Source organism: Adiantum capillus-veneris, chromosome 17 (assembly GCF_014529385.1).
Source record: "Adiantum capillus-veneris isolate H3 chromosome 17, ASM1452938v2, whole genome shotgun sequence".
In the NCBI taxonomy this organism is placed as follows: domain Eukaryota; kingdom Viridiplantae; phylum Streptophyta; class Polypodiopsida; order Polypodiales; family Pteridaceae; genus Adiantum; species Adiantum capillus-veneris.
The window spans coordinates 129,775,031-129,795,544 of NC_140947.1; the positions used below are offsets into that span (position 1 = coordinate 129,775,031).

Below are 20,514 nucleotides of genomic sequence, written 5' to 3' on the forward strand. Positions count from 1 at the left end.
CCTACGGTAGAACAAGCTCGTTGGGATGTTATGGATGCGCAGGCTCATGCATTGATTGCGTTGTCTGTGAAGCGCACCATTGTTCCTCCATCCGTTCAACAAAATCTGCAAAACAGGCTTGGGATATTTTAGCAGGTCTTTTTGCAAGCCGCAATGAGGCTAAAATTGCTTTGCTGCGTAAAGAGCTAGAGTCGAAGATTATGCATGAGGAAGATGATATGGACACTTTCCTTGCTAGTGTCAAGGATATCAATGAGCAACTTATTTCTGCAGGTGAAGTCATTTCAGATAGTTCCCTTGTGCAGACTGTTCTTGATGCCTTACTAGATTCCTACCAAACTTTTGCTAGTACTTGGAGACTTATGACCCAAGGAAATCCTGAAGTTGTCAAGTTTGATGCATTATGCACATTGCTGTTGCAAGAGTCACTTTCCAGAAAAAACAGGACTAGGCAGCGTGCAGTTGAACAGGCTTTTATTGCTTCTCAAAGAAAGGGTGGTAACAGTAATGCAGCCACTTCTTATGGTTCTGCTGCGAGTGGCAAAAATTTTGTTCCTAATGCTTCTGCTGGCAGCACTTCGTCTGGCAATCCTGGTGATAAGGGCAAAAAGAAGATGCGTTGCCATTATTGTAAAGCCAATGATCACTTGATCAAGTCGTGTCCTAAGTTGAAGGCCAAAGAGGCTAAGAAGAAAGAGGGTGGTTCCACTGCAAATGCTGGTTCCACTACAAATGCAGCCATTGTTGAGTCTTCTGTGAAAGGAGACTGTGTTGCTGATGTTGATGCAGAATGGGCGTTTAGCGCAGAGTGCACTTACAATCCTGCTGTCCATGATGCATACTTGTCAGTTGCTACAGATTCACATGTGTGGTATTTCGACAGTGGTGCTACAAAGCACATTACCTCACATCGTGAATTGTTTACCTCTCTCGAGTCTGTCCCTCATGGGAATTCGGTCACTTGTGTCAACAATGCCTCTTATCCAGTTCAGGGAGTTGGAAAGATTGTGCTTACTGCTGCTAATGGCAGTTCTTTCACACTTGTTGATGCACTTTATGTACCTGGGATCAAGAAGAATCTCTTGTCTGTATCGGCACTTGCTAGACTTAGACTTGTAGTCAAATTTGTGGATGACAGATGTACAGTTCATGATCTGAGTTTTGGTGATGAAATTGTTGCATCTGGCCTTTTGTGCCGTGGGCTGTATAAGCTCACTTTGTATGACAAGTGTGGACAAAATTTTGCAAATGCTGTTGCAGATTCAAGGGCTATTTCAGATGCAAAACTTTGGCATGCACGTTTTGGTCATCTGAATTTTGCCAGTTTGCTGCATTTGCAGAAATCTGATATGGTTGCTTCTTTGCCGCCTCTTGAAGCACCTGTCAAACATGTTTGTGAAGGCTGTATTTTGGGTAAGATGCAGCGTTCCAAATTGCCAAAGGATGGTTCAGTTCGGGCCACATGCACGTTGCAGCTTGTGCATAGTGATGTTTGTGGGCCCATGCAAACTCCGTCCTTGGGCAATTACCTGTACTTCGTGACTTTCATAGATGATTACTCCAGGCATGCATGGGTATTTCCGCTTAAAGCGAAGTCCAAAGGTTTTATGTGCTTCAAACAATTTCTGGCTATGGCTGAAAATGTCTCGAAATGTACTATGGGCACCCTCCGTTCCGATCGAGGGGGCGAGTATATATCTCATGAATTTAATGCATTTTTGGCTAGTCGTGGAATAAAATACCAATGTACAGTGCCTTATACACCTCAGCAAAATGGTGTTGCTGAGAGGAAAAACAGGTCACTGATGGAAATGGCACGATGTATGGTCAAAATTCAAGCTTTGCCGCATTCTTTTTGGCTTGAGGCCATTATGTGTGCCACTTATGTACTTAACAGGTGTCCTACGAAAGCTTTGCAGTCTATTACTCCATATGAAGCATGGCATGATAGAAAACCTTCTATTGAGCACGTGCGTGTTTTTGGCTGTTTGGCATATGCTTTGGTGCCATAAGTGCAACGAAGAAAATTGGATGATAAGGCTGTCAAATGTATTTTTGTTGGTTATAGTGCTGAAAGCAAAGGTTACAGGTTGTATCATCCGCAAACAAAACGTATTCTGGTTTCTCGGGATGTAGTGTTTGTGGAAGATTCTGTTCAGCCCTTGCTGTCATGTACTAGAGACAGTAATGTAAGCTCACAGGACATTTATGACACTTTGTTGCCTCTTTTCAGTGGTGGAAATACGAATGTAAGTTCCAATGAGGCAAATGTATAGCCTATGGGGGTTTTTGAAAATGTTCTAGATCAGCCTATTACTGATGTAGATGTACATGATGTACTTGATGAGGAAAGGGCTGAAAATGAGCAGGCTAGAGGTATGCCAAAATGGTTGGTGCACACCTTGCGTGACAGTAAATTGGATGCACCTTTGTCTAGTCGTACTCGTTCAGGCTCTCGCCATGCATCTTATGCATCAGATTGTTATGCTTTGGCTGTGTCTAGCTTACATGATGTTGAGGAGCCTCTGACTTTTGATGAAGCACAAAATTCAGAAAATTGGATGGCTGCCATGCAATTAGAATATGATGCACTTATAGAAAATGACACATGGACTTTATGTGATTTGCCTCCTGGAAAAAAGGCCATTGGTACGAAGTGGGTTTACAAGTTGAAACGCAAGCCGGATGGTGAGATCGATCGCCATAAGGCTCGACTTGTTGCAAAGGGTTATGCACAACAAAAAGGCATAGATTATGAAGAGACTTTTGCTCCCACTTGTCGTATGACTACTGTGCGTTTTCTATGTGCATTGGCAGCTCATTTTGGTTGGGATGTACATCAATATGACATTGTTACTGCTTTCTTGAATGGTGACATATTTGAGGAAGTTTATGTAACGCAGCCTCGCGGTTTTGTCATAAAAGGACAAGAGAACAAAGTGTGCAAATGCAACAAGGCTTTGTATGGGTTGAAGCAATCTCCTCGTGCTTGGTATGAGAAAGCTGACACTCATTTGGTCAAACAAGGCTTTCGTAATAGTCCAACAGAAAGCACATTGTATGTAAAGCGTGAGGGTGATGTACTTCTCATTGTGGTTCTTTATGTTGATGATTTGCTGATCACTGGACCAAATGAGAGACATATTGCTGAATTTAAGGCTGATTTGAATGCTACTTTCAAGATGAAAGATTTGGGGCTGTTGCATCATTATTTGGGTATACAGTTTAAGCAGTGTGATGGTGGTATTGCCTTGTGTCATAAAAGTTGCATAGAGACATTGCTATGTAAGTTTGGACTTGAGGATTGCAAACCTATTGCCACTCCCATGGAAATAGGTTTGAAGTTGAGTCTACATGATGCTGGTGATCCTGCTGATGTCACTCTTTACCAAACTGCTGTTGGCTGCCTCATTTATGTATGCAACACGAGGCCGGATATTCAGTTTGCAGTCTCACAGGTCTGCAGATTTATGCATAGCCCAGGGTCTAAGCATTGGCAGTCTGTCAAGAGGATTTTCCGCTACCTTAGTGGCACTTTACGTCTTGGCTTGTTTTATCCCAAGGGGGGATCATTGCCGCGAGACTTACATGCTTTTTCGGACTCAGATTGGGCTGGTTGTTTTGACACGCGAGTGTCCACAAGTGGTTTTTGTTTCATGCTTGGCACTTCATGTCTATCATGGTTGAGCAAGAAGCAACCTACTGTGGCCACTTCGAGTTGTGAGGCTGAGTACAGGGCAGTCTTCACAGCTACAGTTGAGTGTGTATGGCTCAGACGCCTTATGGCTGATTTGGGTGTTGGACATGACACTGCCAACACTATCTACACTGACAGTCAGAGCGCATTGGCAGTTGCGAGGAACCCAGTTTTTCATGCTTAGACAAAGCACATTGAGGTGCATTACCACTATGTCAAGGAGAGGTTCTTAGCAGGAGAGATCAGCTTGGCTTATGTGCCAACACATGACAACCTTGCAGATCTTTTCACAAAGGCATTGTCTCGTGAGAATCTTGAAGCTTTCCGCAAAGCTTTGGGCTTACTCCCCTTTGTGGACTGATCCTGTCCTCAGGGTATGGCACTTCCCTTTACTCATGTGCCAGCTCTCGTTCACCGCATCACTCCAGGGGGGATTTGTTACCATATACATGTGGTAGTGATGTGTGTGAACACACTAGGACCGCCGTGGCATTTTTTCCCTCTTTAGGAGGTTTTTTCCCCCGTGCATTGTATATACGCCCATCACTCTAGGGCTATCTATCTTTCCATTGCACACTAAGTAACACACTCTCTATTGTGTGTCTTGAGCTTCCTTCGTCTTCTCTAAGCTGTGTGTGTTTCTCTGCAACCCTAATTCCAACAGATTTCACATACTCTATATGGCCCTTTTCTGCATATTTGAACTTTTTTTCTTGTTACGCACTCCATACATAAGGTATTTATCTCTAGCCTTAATATCCTTGTTCTTTAAATGAAAGTCAAACCATTTCTTTCTCCTATCTTTCTCCACAAGTGCATTTTGCACAGCTAATTGTCTTTCTTCATCTAGCCTCTCAAGGATATATAAACACTCAACTAACCTGACTTGCATGGTTTACCTTTTTGGGTGAGGATGACATTTTGACAAAGCTACAAGAGTAATAAAGACAAATGCCATCATTTGATTATCCTACATATTGGTACCTCTTCTAGGGGCTTGTCAAAAAATGGGGAAAAGTGGAGCTTGTATGATAGGCCTTTGAGGGTGCAATAGAATCAAAGAAATGTAATGTTGTAGCATATGTGTTGATGAGTTACATCTATGCACCTGCTAGTATGTAGGAAGAAGCACAAAATATTTGAATGCATGAGAATCAAGAATCACAAAACAGATGTTTGGCTAACACATGTGGAAAGGTTCAATGATATGTTGTTGGAGATATTGCGCATTCACAAAGAAGACAAATCTCATTAAAGCTACAAGACCTTGAGCTTAAATTGTCTTTACAAGGGTATTTCAAAATTTGCAATGGGCCTCACAAATTCTTTCACTCAATTCAAAGAAATATTGCTTTGTCAACACTTTGAAAAACTTTCCATTGCTATGCAATCATCAATACGGCGAAAAGGATGGATATAAAAAAAAACATTCGAGTATGCACGGATGGCCATGATACTACCTCATTGGTATAAAAAATAGAGAAATGTAAAGTAGCAGCCAAAGATGCAAATCTCCTACATGTTAAGGAGTCATATGAAAGCAAGATGTGTCACCTACACTTCGATTGTCCTTATGCAAGGTGCTGTGTATCCTATCCAAGTCACCACGGGCTCCTTGAAAAAAGATGTCATGTTCGCCATGTTTTGATATATATATCTTGGAATGCAGTGATTGTAGAATATAATGGTGGGATTGGGCTAGAAAGCATGTCAGCAAGCTCAATGAAAAATATTTAGCCGATCACCAACAATTGACAAATGAATGTCAAAACAAGAAGTCTCTGTTTTTCTCACTCACTATTGACAAGGCAATGAGCTGAACACACTAGAACTTTTTCACACTACTGTGGGAATGGCACGTTCCCATGTATTATAAAATTGGGGAGGAATGTGCAAAGTCCCCCATGCAAGGAAACTTGCTTGTTTTTTTTGTTTTCAAACTTACACAGGGATCAATATCTAATTTAAGAACATCAAATTACAAATGATCAACACTATAAATTTAAAGAAATTCTAACCCTTCTTATGATTATCTTCCAAGGGACATATACCAAAACTGGGGAATCACAATCGCAACTTATTAAAAATGGTAGCAAATAAAAAACAAGGTACTCTTTTTTACTGCATTTGCCTTGACTTCAAGTCAACACAAATGTAGCTAACGAAGCACTTTGTATGGGGCTATTGAAAAGGAAATATTATACTTGGCAATGATTTGGTTGCATATGCTTGCATTTTGAAGGTATCTAACACTATGCATCATAGTGGTGTGTATTTGGAAATAAAACAAATTCTTAATATTTTTTTTGCTTAAGATATGGTCTCTTGCAATTCAATGAGTGCAAGATATGCCTTGAGCTTGTTCATAATGCAATCCAATTGATTAAATTCACTTTACGAATCTGCTCTTCATAAGAGCAAGAGTAAAAAGATCTGAGTTGTTTTCAATAAATGCAAAGACATTGGCTTCCAATGTAAAAACACACACTATGCAAACAAATTCATGATAAGCTTGTTGAAAGAAAAAAGGTAGCTTGCGTAGTGTTTTGACCAACAAGTGTGCAATTTGCGATGTCTTTTTGAAAATGAAACAAAATCCCGGATTTTTTTTTGCTCAAGATATGTTTTCTTGCAAATTAATGAGTGCAAGATATGCGTTGAGATTGTCTCTGACGCAATCTACCCAACTGCATTGTTCTATGGATGTGCTCTTGATAAGAGGAGGATTAAGAAGATCTGCGTTGTTTTCAGCAAATGTAGAGAGGATTGTCTCCAATGAGTGCAAGACATCCATGACGCTATCTGTCCAATTGAATTGTTTTATGGATGTGCTCTTAATAAGAGCAGGATCAAGAAGATCTAAGTTGTTTTCAACAAATGTAGAGAGGATTGCCTCCAAATAGATCTGAGTAGCAAATGTAGAGAGGATTGTCTCCAAACCAGCATTGTCGCGAAACATTTTAGGGTTGAAACATTTCACCCTCGAAACGTGGTGTCTCATCATGAAACTTTTCAATTTAATGATAGGGCACAATGAAACGTGGGATCAGAGCGTGCATATAGGGATTTGCCCTAAAAGCTCAAACTATGGTAACTTGCTGCTAACGAAACGGCATGTGTTGCACTTGATCATCGAAATGTTTCACCTATTCGGACCCACCGAAACACGTTTCATGGTGACCATGCTCCAAATCCAAAAAACAATTTGAATCAAGTGTGAATATGCAATGAAATTTTAAGATGTGCCTTACTTTTTTGGTCCCCCTGGCTCTCCAAAGTTGTATATCCGCCACAAACTCCCTATTGGATTGAGACACCCAGGAAGCTGAATAATAAGGGTCTGAACCGACTTGAGCACTTCTGGGACAATGTCAACAAGAGTTGGAAAACCATTGACCTTATGGTTGCCCAGTACCAACTTAATATCTTGGAGGTCTTGCTTGTCCACAAAGTGATGAAAGAGCTTGACAATCTAGTGATGCCAATCTGTGATTCGGAGTTGGACTTAAATGCCTGGAAATGGCCCGAAAGCAATCTCTTGTGGAAACCCCATACTAAAATCATTTATCAGACAATGATGCAAAATAAGAATTGGTCTAGCCCCCTTAACAAGCTATGGAAAAAGCAATGGCCGGAGGAAAGATGGGAGCATGTAATGGAGAACATATGGAAGCCAAAGGTTCTGCAGTACATGAAGGTTTTCTTATGGAAGGTTATTTGGGGTGCTCTACCGACGGGGGTGAAGATTCAGGAGAGAGGGATTGGGTGAGATCGATGCTTGGGGTGAAAGTTAGCTAGTGAAGATCTGGCCCACCTATTCATGGACTGCCCAACTATAAAAGGCCTCGTAGGGAAAGTACGCAAGTGGGTCCAGAGAACATGGAAAATTAGTTTTTTCAAGACTGATCTATGCCTTGGAGGTAAAAATTCAGGTAGTCCTGCACTCCTCGTCAGCACTCAGATCGTCAAATACTTCTTCTTTCATAATGTATGGCAGACAAGGAACCGCCGTGTGTTTGAAGGAGGATTTGAGTGGCAAGCTTCGCATAAATTATACAAGAAAGAAAAGTGCTAATATGGGCACTCGGGCGCAAGCATCACTCGAAGGATTGGTCTAGGACTACTCGTGCCTTGTTGTCAGCAGATGGAATGCCTAGGATGGGGGCAATCTTGGCCATCGGTAAATAAAAGATCTCAGAATGATGGACCTTGTGTATCAAGGATGTGAAGGCGGGGTGGTTGCCCTGATAGCCGTTGTAATTATGATCCCTGGATGTTGTCATGGCTTAACATGAGCATGACAAAACCTTGTAATTTTTTGGGCTGCTCAATATAATCCACTCACAATTGTGAGTTTTGCAAAAGAAAAAAGAAAAAAGACGTGCCTTACTTTTTTCCTTCCTCTATATTGCTTCTACCTATGAGTGGTCTTACTGTTACTCACTCTCACGCTCTCCCTCTACTTCCAATTCTACACATTTCTCATTTCAATTACAGCTCAAGCCCTGTACCCTTTAGGGTTCGGTTTTAGGAATATCCCTAAAAAAATGACTTTACGCTAGGGGCAGGGAGGGAGAGAGAGAGAGAGAGCATCAAGAACCTTCAAAACTCGCATATAGGTTCTTTATAATGAGTCGGGTTCTTGACACAGAAACAGAAGAAGCGCCTGCTGCTGTCGAGGGGACTTCCAACTCGCGCCGAGAGACGAAGCATTCCTCTATCTCATAAGTAAGCTTCTATGTCTTGTCCCCTCATTTCACTCTCTGTTCGCAAGCTCACTGCCTGTATCGTAAAGTCGATTACACCTCGCCATTGTCGAGTCTCCACATTCACACACTCGTTAAACTTTGTGAACTGTCTTAAAACACAAAGATGCATGCAGTTTCAAGTGGGTGTCAGCTCCCATACTTATGGCTGTTTGGTTATAATCAGCGAACCCTATTTTTGTGGAGCTGTAGTATGTGCGCAGGATGTACCATCGTCAACGCCAGAATGTCATTTTTTAAGTTTGGACAGTCACGATGGAGCATACCATTTGTTGACTTGTGCAATTTGTTGTCACCATCATGCTTGTGGTACAAAGTTTCTGTTTCTGAAGGCGTATGGCGCTTCAAATCCATGCATGTCTTCTTACACTTCTTGACCTAAGGAGTGTATATCCCCATACCGCATTTATGCTGCTTGACCTTTGCCATTTCTTATTGAGTGGGCAGGTTGCTGCATCTTTGTTTCAACATCACTCTGATAATGACCAAAGCCCGGGTCTACTGTCTCTAGGATGCATTTACTCATGTCACGGAACTATAGTTCTCAGTGACACTACAATTAGACATAATATTTGATTGTTTTTAACATCAGCTTTAACCCCTATGAAGTATTTTGCAGTGATAGAGGTGCCTTGCATTTTTGTAAATTGGGTTGTAACTGCTTGATTTTGGGGCTTCTTCACTTGCTTATTTTACAGTTGCGCATGCGACCTCCTGTATGAGGCTGTCTTCATCGCTTTCTCATGAGACTGAATACATGTTGATCATTTGTTCTTGAAAACAGGTTCTTCTGAAGATGAATCGAAAGCCAGGAGATTGGGATTGTGCATCATGTGACCACCTCAATTTCAGCTGGAGAGATTCCTGCCAGCGTTGCAGTGAGCCAAAGCCAGCGGAAGGACGTGGAGGTAAGGGGGATGATAGGCGTGGCTATGGAAGAGGTGGTGGCAGTGCATACCCTGGCATCGAGTCTGGCTATGGAGGCGGACGCGGAGGTTCAGAGCTTCTCTATGGAAGAGGTCAGGGTGCAGGTAGTGATTATCGGGGTGCTTATGCAGGTGATTACAGAGCTGGGTATGGAGGAGATTCTAGAGGTGGCTACGGAGGTGATCTTCGTGCTGGATATGGGGGTGATCCACGAAGCAGCTATGGAAGTGACCCTCGTGGTGGCTATGGAGGCGATTATCGAGGTGGCTATGGTGACATGGATTATCGTGGTGGTTATGGAGGGGATTACAGAAGTGGCTATGGAGGGGACTATCGAGGAAGTGACTACCGAGGTGGGGACTATCGAAATGGGTACGGTGGTGACTATAGGGGCAGTTATGGGGGTGGTGACTATATGAGTAGGGGATATGCAGGTGATGAATATAGTGGCAGAAGCTTTGGTGCGGGCGATTACAACAGCCGAAGTTATGGAGGTAGTTCTGGATATGGCGGGGCTGACTTGAGGCCTGGGGACTGGTATTGCAAGGACAGGAGCTGTGGTGCACATAATTTTGCAAGCAGGACCAGCTGCTTCAAGTGCGGAGTTGCGAAGGATGAGAGAGGTGGCAAGAGTAAGGGCGATTCTGGACGGGTTGGTGACTATGAGTCAGAAGGTAGGGCGGGTAAAGGTGGTTCACATGATGCTGGGAATGGAGGTGAAGGTGATCGCCCAGGATGGAGATCAGGAGATTGGTTGTGCACCAGGTATGCTATTGGCTCGTTGTTAGGTAGGCAAGGCAGGCACATCGATGTCACTTTTTAGACAGTTGCAATCGTTTTGCGCATACATTCTACATTCGCTAGGTGGAAAAGTGCGTGGATGATATCATATCTGCTATTGGTGGTGCATTGGTGTCTGTCATAGTTGTCATTGTACGGAGAAATAGTGTATTTTAAATTATATTGGACGGTTTTGATGCATTGGTGTGTTTAAAAAAAAAACCATAAATAACATCTGCAAATTACCACATGACCTAGGGCTATACCTAGGTCTAAGGTTAAAGGGCCTAAAAACTTATGAAAAATGACTTAAGTAGTGGGCACAAAGACCAATGGCTGAAGGCTCAAGGCACATGCTGCAAAGTTGTCTTTTTAAAAGGGGACTGTATTTGTATTTGTACTGCCTTTCGACCGTACACTGTACGACATGGGCATTTGTACACGTAAGGAAACTAGCTGATACTGCCTCCTTTATCGAGCTTGCTTGAGCTAGCTAGGCACGGGGGATCTAAATGGGCTTGCTTGCTCTAGAAAAAGACATATATTACACTCAAGCCATGCAAACATTCAATTCAGCTGCCATGTTTTGCCCACTCACATAGTACAGATACTTGGCATTATGTATTTAACAAATGCAATGGTACACATACTTTGTCTATCCCCTCCTCTTTACAAACTCCTTTGTTATCATCTAATGATCCAAGACTTTATCTTGCTTATAATGATCCAAGACTTTATCTTGCTTATATAATCTATGGCTCATAGTAAGGTAGAGGAAGAGTGACGGTTAAGATGGTTTAGAGGAGTTGAGTTGCTGGTAGGTAATTGGGGTCCAATAATCTTGAAACTTGAGAGTTGCCCGATAGTGTTTTCAACCTTGCTTGCTTTAGATTCCCAGGTCAACTGTACATTAAAGTAAGAAACGAGTTATTTTTTTGGGTATTGTGCTATTTTAAGTCTTTATACATAGACTCCAAAGGATAAGACCCGTTTAAGGTTTAGAAGATCAGGCAAAATGTCTGAGGGAAGAAAACTTGAAGCTATGAACTGCAGCCACAAGAGGTGCCTTCGGTTGGCTGGCATTGTGCATCCTCAAAAATTGCTTGATGCTGATGATTGTACAGAGTTTTGCCACCAGTAAAAACAGCTTCAAGATAGGATTGAGCGTTGAGGAAAATTGGAGCTACTTAAATTTGTACAGCCTCTGGTTTCTATTTGAATCATGCTTTGGGAAAGTTGCCTATGCTTGATGCCTGTACAGATTTTGACCATCATAAAAGTGTAGGTACTTGCCGTGTTTGCACACTTTAAACGTTGTTGATTGATCGATGCCAGCCTGTTGCCTATTTTCGTCTCTTTCACTGACTTTTTATTCTGGAATAACAGGTCTGGATGCAATGAGCATAACTTTGCTACTCGCATGCAGTGCTTTAGGTGCCAAGCTCCAAGAGAAACCTAATTATTGAAAGCCAAGCCATGAGATGATTACTTATTTAGTGCACAAGGAAGGGCTTCCGCGCCTTTAGTACACGATGTGGAATGATTTGATGAGTTTTCAAGCAAGCCTCTGAATGTTTACTGCCTACAGAGTGTACTGGGCTAAAAGCTTACAAGGGACAATATCTGTGTTTGTGAGAGTTATGGACAATTTAGATTGAAGCGGTTTGACATGAAATATGTAGCAATAGTTTTGTTTTTTTGTTCATCTTTCTATATTCTGTCAGTAGGGGCCTCGGATTATGATTGCAGAGGGCCTTCTATTTTTATCACCAAGTGCTCCGAGGTCTCTTTTCTACAGTAGATTTTGGTTGTTTTAGATAGAGCATTGCTCAAGAACTAAACTTTACAAGATGCAGTGACTCTCGATCAAAGTATGGTCAGAAACATGTTTTTGTTTAGAATCGTTGTGTTCCTTCGGTTTTTTTGCTAAACTTCAATCTTCTGTTTTGGATTTTGATTTTTGTTTCCCCTTGCAAGATATGGGTGGAATTGCCCTGCTCTCTTTCTCTCTATTTCAAATTTTTGGTAATTTAGCTTCTGGTCCTCTTAGGCAAGAATGTAAAGGACTAGCTGTCTCTATTTTGTCATGTCTTTTGAAGAGGCCTTCACGTTAATTGTGCTCTACATGGCATTTTGAGGTTTGTGAAGATTTGCAGGCAGAAATGAACCTAAATTCATGCTTGACTGGTTGCCTTTGTCAATGATACTTCTCGGAGGTTAATCTTTGCACTAAATGTATGCGCAGGGTTTATGCATATGCACGATTCAGAGCTCTTCTCTGAGCATGGTGTTTATCTGTACCTTTCAGGCTTAATTTACATGTGGTATGGGCTTTACTTCTTGTATGTTCTAATTTTCGGATTTAAAGATATTGTGAGATGGCAGGTCGGTTTGTACAGAATGAAACACAGACAGAAATGCAATTAAACTTTTTGCTTTTTCTATTGCCCGTCAAGGTCGGGGGTCTTGAGGGTGCTGAATCTGCGTCCTCCATCTCCTGTCAGTTCTCAGCCGGAATAGTAGCCTGCACGTAATGGATGACCACGTTGTCAGCACTGGGAATGGAAGGCACAGGCATTGAATTAGGTGATGGCAAGTGAGCAGGTGGAATGGCCTGCGTCCTTGATACCTCAGCTCTCGGAATGCATGCCTCATTCTCCAATCAACGTGCACCAAATCACTAGCTGGAAAGGCCTGTGCTGCTGCCAACTCAGTCTTTGGAATATCTCCCTGCAATAGTCAGAGCACACGTCCCTCACACCTCTAGAACCTTTGCACAGTGCTGATGTGCACACCTCAACCCTTGCACAGTACTGGCATCTGAAGTTTGCAATGTGTGGTGTTTGACCTATGATTGCTTAGCTTCCTTCCCAATGATTGGCCCCCTTCCCTCCTGACCCTTGATGGCCGGGAATGACCGAGGACCATTCCTTGCAATTCAACTCCCACACGGCTCCTGGCCTCCGTGGGTCGCCATGTGGTCGCTTATCGCTCTATTTTGCAACGAGGCCATCAAGATTTACGTAGGTTGGGTAAAGATCTTTTCCCTTGGTAGAGAGCATACTCTACTGTCTTTGAATTGTGAAGATCTGCTGTTAGTATCGGTCCAGGGAAGGAAGTCAGATTGATGTGTTTTTCTTTGGGCGTGCATGTACATCTGCTAAATTTGGCTCTTCTACAGGAATTAATGTCAGTACATAATCTATAGTTTTATTTAAAGGTGATTTTGGGTTTGTTGCTTACATCTGTCCTTCAGAGTGCATCATCACGTTGTGCTTAATCGTAATATTTTACAAAGTGTGCAAAAGGTTCTCATCATAATTGCAAATGCTGGAGGTAGTGGCTAAGAGAGAATGAAATTAAGCTTGCTACTGTTGTATCATTGTATTTGGATCCTCCAGATGTGCTTTTAGTTGATGTAATTTAACTGTCATGTACCTCCATCAAGTTGGTTGTGATGCATCCGTCTGGTCCAAATTAAAAATAGTATCATAGTTTTAACATAGTTGCAGCTACATCCACCTAGGGTGTTTGAAGCACTCATTTGCATTTTTGCTTTTTAATTGATTGTATTTTAACATTGACAGGAGAACGAATAAGGCCAATATGGAATGAAGCATAACAAGATCGTTGTGCTCTGTTGTTTGCTTGTCTTGTTGGCATTTTTCCGTGATGGCTATGCCCTGTAATGCACATTGTTCCCAGTACTTCTTGTAAGGTTGAAGTTAGAGAGCGTGCCTTAAGTACCTTGGTTTGGGTTATGTAGGAAATATTTATGCCATGGTAGCTATCTTCAAGCAAGAGAACATGAGTATCTGCATCATGCAGGAGGGATAAAATTACCCTTAAAGGATTGTTTGGCATTTCTCGCAACAATAATGCAACAAGAAATCAAACTAATTTCTCAGAGGCATGGCTTCCAAGATTGATCACATGGACTTCAGGGTTGTAATGGAATAATAATTTGGTAGGGTTGGTTTTTCTTTCAGAAGGCTTATGAGAGAACGGAAGGGATTAAAGAGTGATGGGCCTTTTCTTAAAGACAGTTTTCAAAAGTGTTAAAGAGCTTCATAACAATATTATTAGAGTCAGGCCACCTTTGTAGCTAGGGATAACATTTTCTTTAGGATGCCCTTTACTATCACATTTTCCCATTTCCTTAAAATTCCAAAGGTGGTTTTCCTTTTCCTTGCAACGAGAGAGCACACACATGAGAGACTTGCACCTCTTGATGGTGGTGTGTGTTGAATTGTTAACCCAAGTTTCTTGCTTTATAAAATGGGTCTAGGTGTTATTAAACTTGCAACTTCATGAAGGTATCATTTTTACATTACTATTCATGCCACAACAATTTGGTGTGTGCTCTTTGTGGCTTCTTTCTTAATTGGGGAACTAGAGTGCTTTGTTAGCTTCCCTTTGAATTGAGAGCAAGCATTGAACAAGAGTATACATCAGTAAACAAGAACATAGAAGTGAAAGCAGAGAGAGCAACAAACAATGCAAGCATTTGAAACAACCATGTACCTGGTGCTGGATTGTGTTGCTGTGGGTTTTCGAGCTAGAAAGAGGCAAGAGATAGCTGATTTTTCCAATGTCTCTTGCAAAGAATAAGTACGATGCGTTAGAAAAGTAATAGCACAATGTTGAAGGTTATGAGAGTAATCTCATTATTTGTATGTGTTCTTTGATTCTTATGTTAAAGAGAAAAAAGAAAGCGTGCTAGTGTCTTTGCATGGGGGAGTTTGCATAGTCCTTCCCAATTTTTATAATATGAGGGAACGTGCCATTCCCACGGTAGCATGCAATTTTTGGTGTGTTCTTTTTTACTGTGTTCTCAGTGTTCAAGACCAGAATGTGACACTTCTTACTCACCGCATGCTGTAATATATTGCCGTTGCAAATGTAGAGGAGATGTGTCCAAGCTTCTCTTGATCTGTTTGCAATGAAACACGAGAGAGTTAGGATTGTCAGAGGTTTGAATGGGATGCATGAAGAACAATGGAATAAAAAGATTAATTACAAATATTTAGTGGACTCCAAGAGGTGAAATTTTAGGCAAAAGCTCCTCAAGCAGTTCTTTTGCTTTCTCAAGTGCACCACATTTGACATACATAACGACCAAAGAACTGCCAAGCACAATATCTCCTCTCAATAGCCCCTGGTTGGAAATCTCATCGCATTCCAAGCGATGACATGCAGCGAACTGCTGCAAATTGTGACGCTCTACTGCAATGATGGGAGGATTTGCAGATCATGGAAAACTCTGATAACTCAAATGGGGAACGTCCCCACGGCGGGGACTCTTTGATATGAAGCACCTCTTGGGCTGATTTGATGCACCATTGAATCCTTCTCGATGGGGGATTGCCGATGTCCATCGCTGGATGGAATGCGCACCCGATGCGAGAGGAATGAAGGACTCAAAATGCAGATCTTGGCGTTGCTCATGATGGACAACAATCGAGCAATCGTGTCGACAAGGAAATGGCCGAGGAGAAGCGCAACGGGCTACCGAAGCACCGGATCGCAACGGGACGATTCCGAAGGCAGTTACGAGCCATTCTGTCGACGGGGAATGGGCTGAAAACTGAGATCACTGGCTAATCTACTGCAGGCTGAGAGAATAGGCTAATTTGAAGAAAAAACATTGGGCTAATATGCTGTGATTGCCAAGTAGCAGGGCTGATCTCCAGTAGCCAGTATAACACGAGCGAGCCGGTGAGAAAAAATTGGCTATGCTCATGCAAAAAACGTTGGGTAGCTACTCATTGTAACACCCCTTATCTGTCTAAAAACGTTAGGAGAGCATCTCTTTTTTATACCGGTTGAAATCTGCTCCAAAAGTCGATCATGCAAAGATCCACATGGTCATATTTACGAAATTCCTCTGCTGATGTATCAGAGAAGGTAGCCTAACAAGTTGTTATCCTTGCATTCTCAAAGAGCATTCCAAGAGACTCTGTATGGCGAGGAGCCCTCACTTCCTTGCCACAACCATGCTAGGTATATCCTACAATCAACATACTACAAGAGACGACGTTCTCACGAAAAGCTCATTAATTTTTTTTTTTTGCTTTTGTATTTGGCATACATATCAAGAAAAGCCTTACCAAGAACAACCTCTTTCTAATAGGTATGACTAGCACTCTCATCATGTATTCTCTCAATCATGTCAGGATCTTTTGGAATGGGAAACGCTTTCAAGGTGTCGACTGCCACCGATGGCTAAAATGCACACCCGATGTGGAATGAAGGGCTCAAAATGCATATCTTGGCATTGCCGATGATGGACCACCAATCGAGTACTCGATGTCGGCGTGGAAATGACCGTCAATGGAGAATGGGCTGAAAAGTGAGATCGCTGTGGCTGATCTGCTCTGTAGGCTAAGAGTATAGGTTGATTCGAAGAAAAAACACCAGGCTAATATGCTGCGATTGCCAAGCAGTAAGGCTGCAGTGGCCAGCACAACGTGAGCAAGTCGATGAAAAAACGCTAGCTATTCTGATGAAAAAAACGCTGGCTAGCTACTTAGTCTAACGCCCCTTTTCTATATGGAAACGCTAGGAGAGATTTCCTATTTTATACCATCTGAAATCTGCTCCGGAAGTCGACCATGCAAAGACCCACCTGGTCATACTCATGGAATTCCTCTGCTGATGTATCAGGTTGATGTATCAGAGAAGGTAGCTTGACAAGTTGTTGTCCTTGCATTGAAGTGCTCAGCTACTTGCTGTCTGCTCGCTTGAGGTCGCTCCCGCTGCTCGCTTGAGATTGTTGGCTGTTCGCTGGTTTCAGACTGCTGGAGAGAGAGAGAGAGAGAGAGAGAGAGAGAGAGATGACGGCCCGAAGGGAATCGACCAAAAACGCAGCACCAAGCACGTCATTGTGCATCTGGAGCGGTGTCTTCTCTTTGCATTAGGTATGCTCCCTTGCCACAACTATGTTGGGCATATTAGCCAAGTCAAAAAAGGCAAAATCGTTGCTTTTGACTCCTTAGCATTTCTAAAAGGATTTGCGCACACAAAGCTGGAGGTCACTCGGTTTTGTTTGCTACCCGTACTACTGTTTTTATATTGCAATTGAGGAGGTGCTGCCAAATTGTATCCGACAAAGTGCGTCCTAAACATGAGTCTTTCTGAAGTAACTCACTTTTGTGGAGTTGACTGTGTATCCTAGAAACTTGGTACAGTTCCTTCTGAGAATACGCCTTGAATTCGGTTAGAAGAAGAACTCGTTGCATTTTGAGTGTCAGCATGCTCGGTCTAGCTATGCTTGAACTGTGTATTGGATATTGCTTCTACCTTAGATTTTTAGCAGCTCTGCGGACACAAAAACGGTGCAAGCATAGGTGGTTGAGTTTGAAGAATGGTGTTCTCTTAGCATTTGGTTAAAACATCCCAAAGCTTTGATGCAACAACCATGTTGTACTTGAAGGCAAAAAGGTAGGCTTGATGATTACCAGCGGGCACAACGTCCGAGAATGCACAACATATTCATCATGTGGTAGAAGAGAGGTCAGTGAGCAATTACCACATGGGATGTAAGAGGATCAGGTGGAAATTGAGAAACCCATCAACTCTCAACCACAAAAGCCTTTGGGAATCCGTGCCTTACCAAGAAAGATTTGGATCAATGGGAGCTAGTTAACAATGTCGATAACGATGACAACGATGATTATGATGAAGATGTTGATAATGTAGGGAGTTCACTTCTGCTTAGCTCCAAGGTAAACATGGTAACAGGAGTTTAAAGTGTTGGTTCTGGTCTACACAATTGGAGGCTTGGCTACATGTTGACTCTCGCTCTTCAATCCACTTTGCAGCAGAAGAGAGCACGTCTAGTTAGTAAAGCCTTCTCATGCTTCCGTGAGGTACCACATTCAACATACACATTTAGTTGCCACGGCCAGATTGAGCATATCTTGCAATCGACTCGCTCCAAGAGATGACATCCTCGAGAGAAAGACATCAGCCTCCAGTATCGCACACTTATTTACATCAGCCTCCCGCATCGCACACTTATTTACAATGTGGTTGAAGAGGGGTCAGTTAGAAGAAAGCATAAATTACTGCAGGGGATGAAAGAGGATCAAGTGGCAATTGAGAAAGGCATCAGAGTATATGAGGACGTTTTACGACGGGGTGAGGGCTGATTTGTTTCAGCTTTGTCAGACCTTCTTGGGCAATATTGGTGCTATTTTGAGATCATGCATAAGGCCACAAGCCGTCAAAGTGAAAGCATAGGTGAAACACTCACAATTGTATGGAAAACACTTCTAATCTTACACCATAGGAAGTCTATTTGGTTGAAGACGGGTGAAAGAAGATTGGTTGGCAATTGAGAAAGACAAGCTCTCAAGCACAAAAGCCTTGGGAAAGTCTTGCCTTACCAAGAAAGATTTGGTCTTCATCAAACGCGCAGAGAAACCAATACAATTGTAGCTTGATTGGCATTCAAAAGAGAGAGAATTGCAACATGTCTAGCGCGCGTGCACACACACACACACACACACACACACACACACACACACACACACACACACACACACACACACACACACACAGAGGGAGAGAACATTGAAGGATGGCCGAGGGCATAGGGTTGTTGAATCTGCATGAGCTATACTTGGAGCGGCATAATGTTGGTCATAACTAGTTGCGCCTACAGAAACGAGCTGAGTAAGGTAGTTGAAGCTGAACATACTGTTCAAGTAGCCACTGGGTCTTGTTGCACACAAAGCTGCTATGATTGCTACGTGTGGAAGGCGCAGAGGCTTCACTGCAAAACAAAGTCGATTCCAATATGCCGATGAGGCAAACAGTGACATTGTCGACCTTCTACAGCTGGAATGAATAGGGAGGAGCTTGGCCTACAGACTCTATGCTATTTAAGAATGCTCTCGCCATGTCGACGAGGTAGGCTTTTCTTCATGGCTCTTTGCTTTCATGCGAACAGGTATAAGGTGCTAGTACAACAAGTAGTTGGGCGTTTCCACTTCCAACACCATAGATGGGTGTTGCCACTCCCAGCAACATAGATCAGAGGATGAATCAAAGGCAGTAGGGTCCACGTTTGATGGTTCCACTAAAGCTCTACGCGAGCAAGTACTTTTAACTTTTGTCTCCATTGCTTTCTCTTATATGATTTCATATGTGAGTAGAAGCTGCTAATTAACCTCCTATAATAAGTTGCTTAAGTGTAGGGTAAATGCACGCTATTTTGGGGCATAGAAGAAAAACATGGAAAGAGAAGGGTAATGTGTAGACCCACATCTAGCAATGCTTGTTACTTCATGCAATACTAGCTAGAAAGAAGTTGTAGCCTCCTGTAACAATTACTCCTGTGAGTATGTGTGTGCGAAAATTATAACGTGATGCGATGATGGCTTTGGTTGAAAGGAGGAGCGTCAAAAGATGCTACTAACTTCATAACCTCTCTCTCTCTCTCTCTCTCTCTCTCTCTCTCTCTCTCTCTCTCTCTCTCTCTCTCTCTAACAGTGGCCAGAGACAAAACTGTAGACAAAGCTCCGAGCTGCTTCTGGGAACCTGCGAACTACTTGTGGAGAAGATCGAATTGCTGCTGAGAGCAAAAGATGCTACTAGCTTCATAGCCTTCTCTCACTCACTCTCTCTCTCTCTCTCTCTCTCTCTCTCTCTCTCTCTCTCTCTCTCTCTCTCTCTCTCTCTCTCTCTCAAACAGTGGATCTTGAAGGAGTACGAGCGGAAGTGCGACGCGAGAGAGAGTGCGAGAAGAAGAGCACGAGGATATGGTGAACTCGCTCTACTGTAATGTGTAGAGCATAGTGAGTTCTTATTAGTTTTTTACAAAAGAATATGTGTACATACCTGGCGGCCCACCCACTTACCTGGGCGACCACATTGGGCTTTATACCCCAACAACCTCCCACTTAAAGTCCAATGTGGTACTTTAAGTGTGAGAGAAGCTACTATACAAGCTAATATACAAGAGATGTAGAGAAGTGATGTACTACCCTACACCTAACTGCTTGTGAAAATGCGCAAAGCTCTCTAAGGAAGTCCTTTTGTAAGTAGATCAGCAGGATTTTCTGTGGTGTGAACTTTGACAAGCTGAAGTTGCTTATCCTCGAGCATTTCCCTGATGAAATGATACTTCACATCCACATGCTTTGTCTTTGAGTGATAAACTGGATTACGAGCCAATTGTATAGCACTTTGACTATCACAATATAACACAGGCATCTCTTCTTTGATTCCCAAATCTGTTACTAGTCGATTAAGCCAAATTGATTCTTTGCATTCCTCTGATGCTGCAACATATTCAGCCTCTGTAGTAGACTGAGTAACACAATCTTGTAATCTAGA

General features: G+C 42.5%; 1 protein-coding gene across 1 annotated transcript; it reads left to right on the plus strand.

The window, feature by feature from the left end:
- Positions 1–8,270: 8,270 nt before the first annotated feature.
- On the plus strand, positions 8,271–11,875 carry LOC147438075 (uncharacterized). Its single transcript, XM_086487438.1, has 3 exons — positions 8,271–8,425; positions 9,248–10,155; positions 11,557–11,875. The coding sequence occupies exons 2-3, from the start codon at positions 9,260–9,262 to the stop codon at positions 11,627–11,629; spliced, it is 969 nt and encodes a 322-aa protein (XP_086343564.1). The 5' UTR covers positions 8,271–8,425; positions 9,248–9,259; the 3' UTR covers positions 11,630–11,875.
- The last annotated feature ends 8,639 nt before the right edge of the window (positions 11,876–20,514 follow it).

Coding starts and splice junctions, on each gene's coding strand:
- LOC147438075 (XM_086487438.1), top strand. CDS start 9,260: ATGAATCGAAAGCCAGGAGATTGGGATTGTGCATCATGTGACCACCTC. Junction 10,156..11,556: donor GGAGATTGGTTGTGCACCAG/GTATGCTATTGG, acceptor CTGGAATAACAG/GTCTGGATGCAATGAGCATA.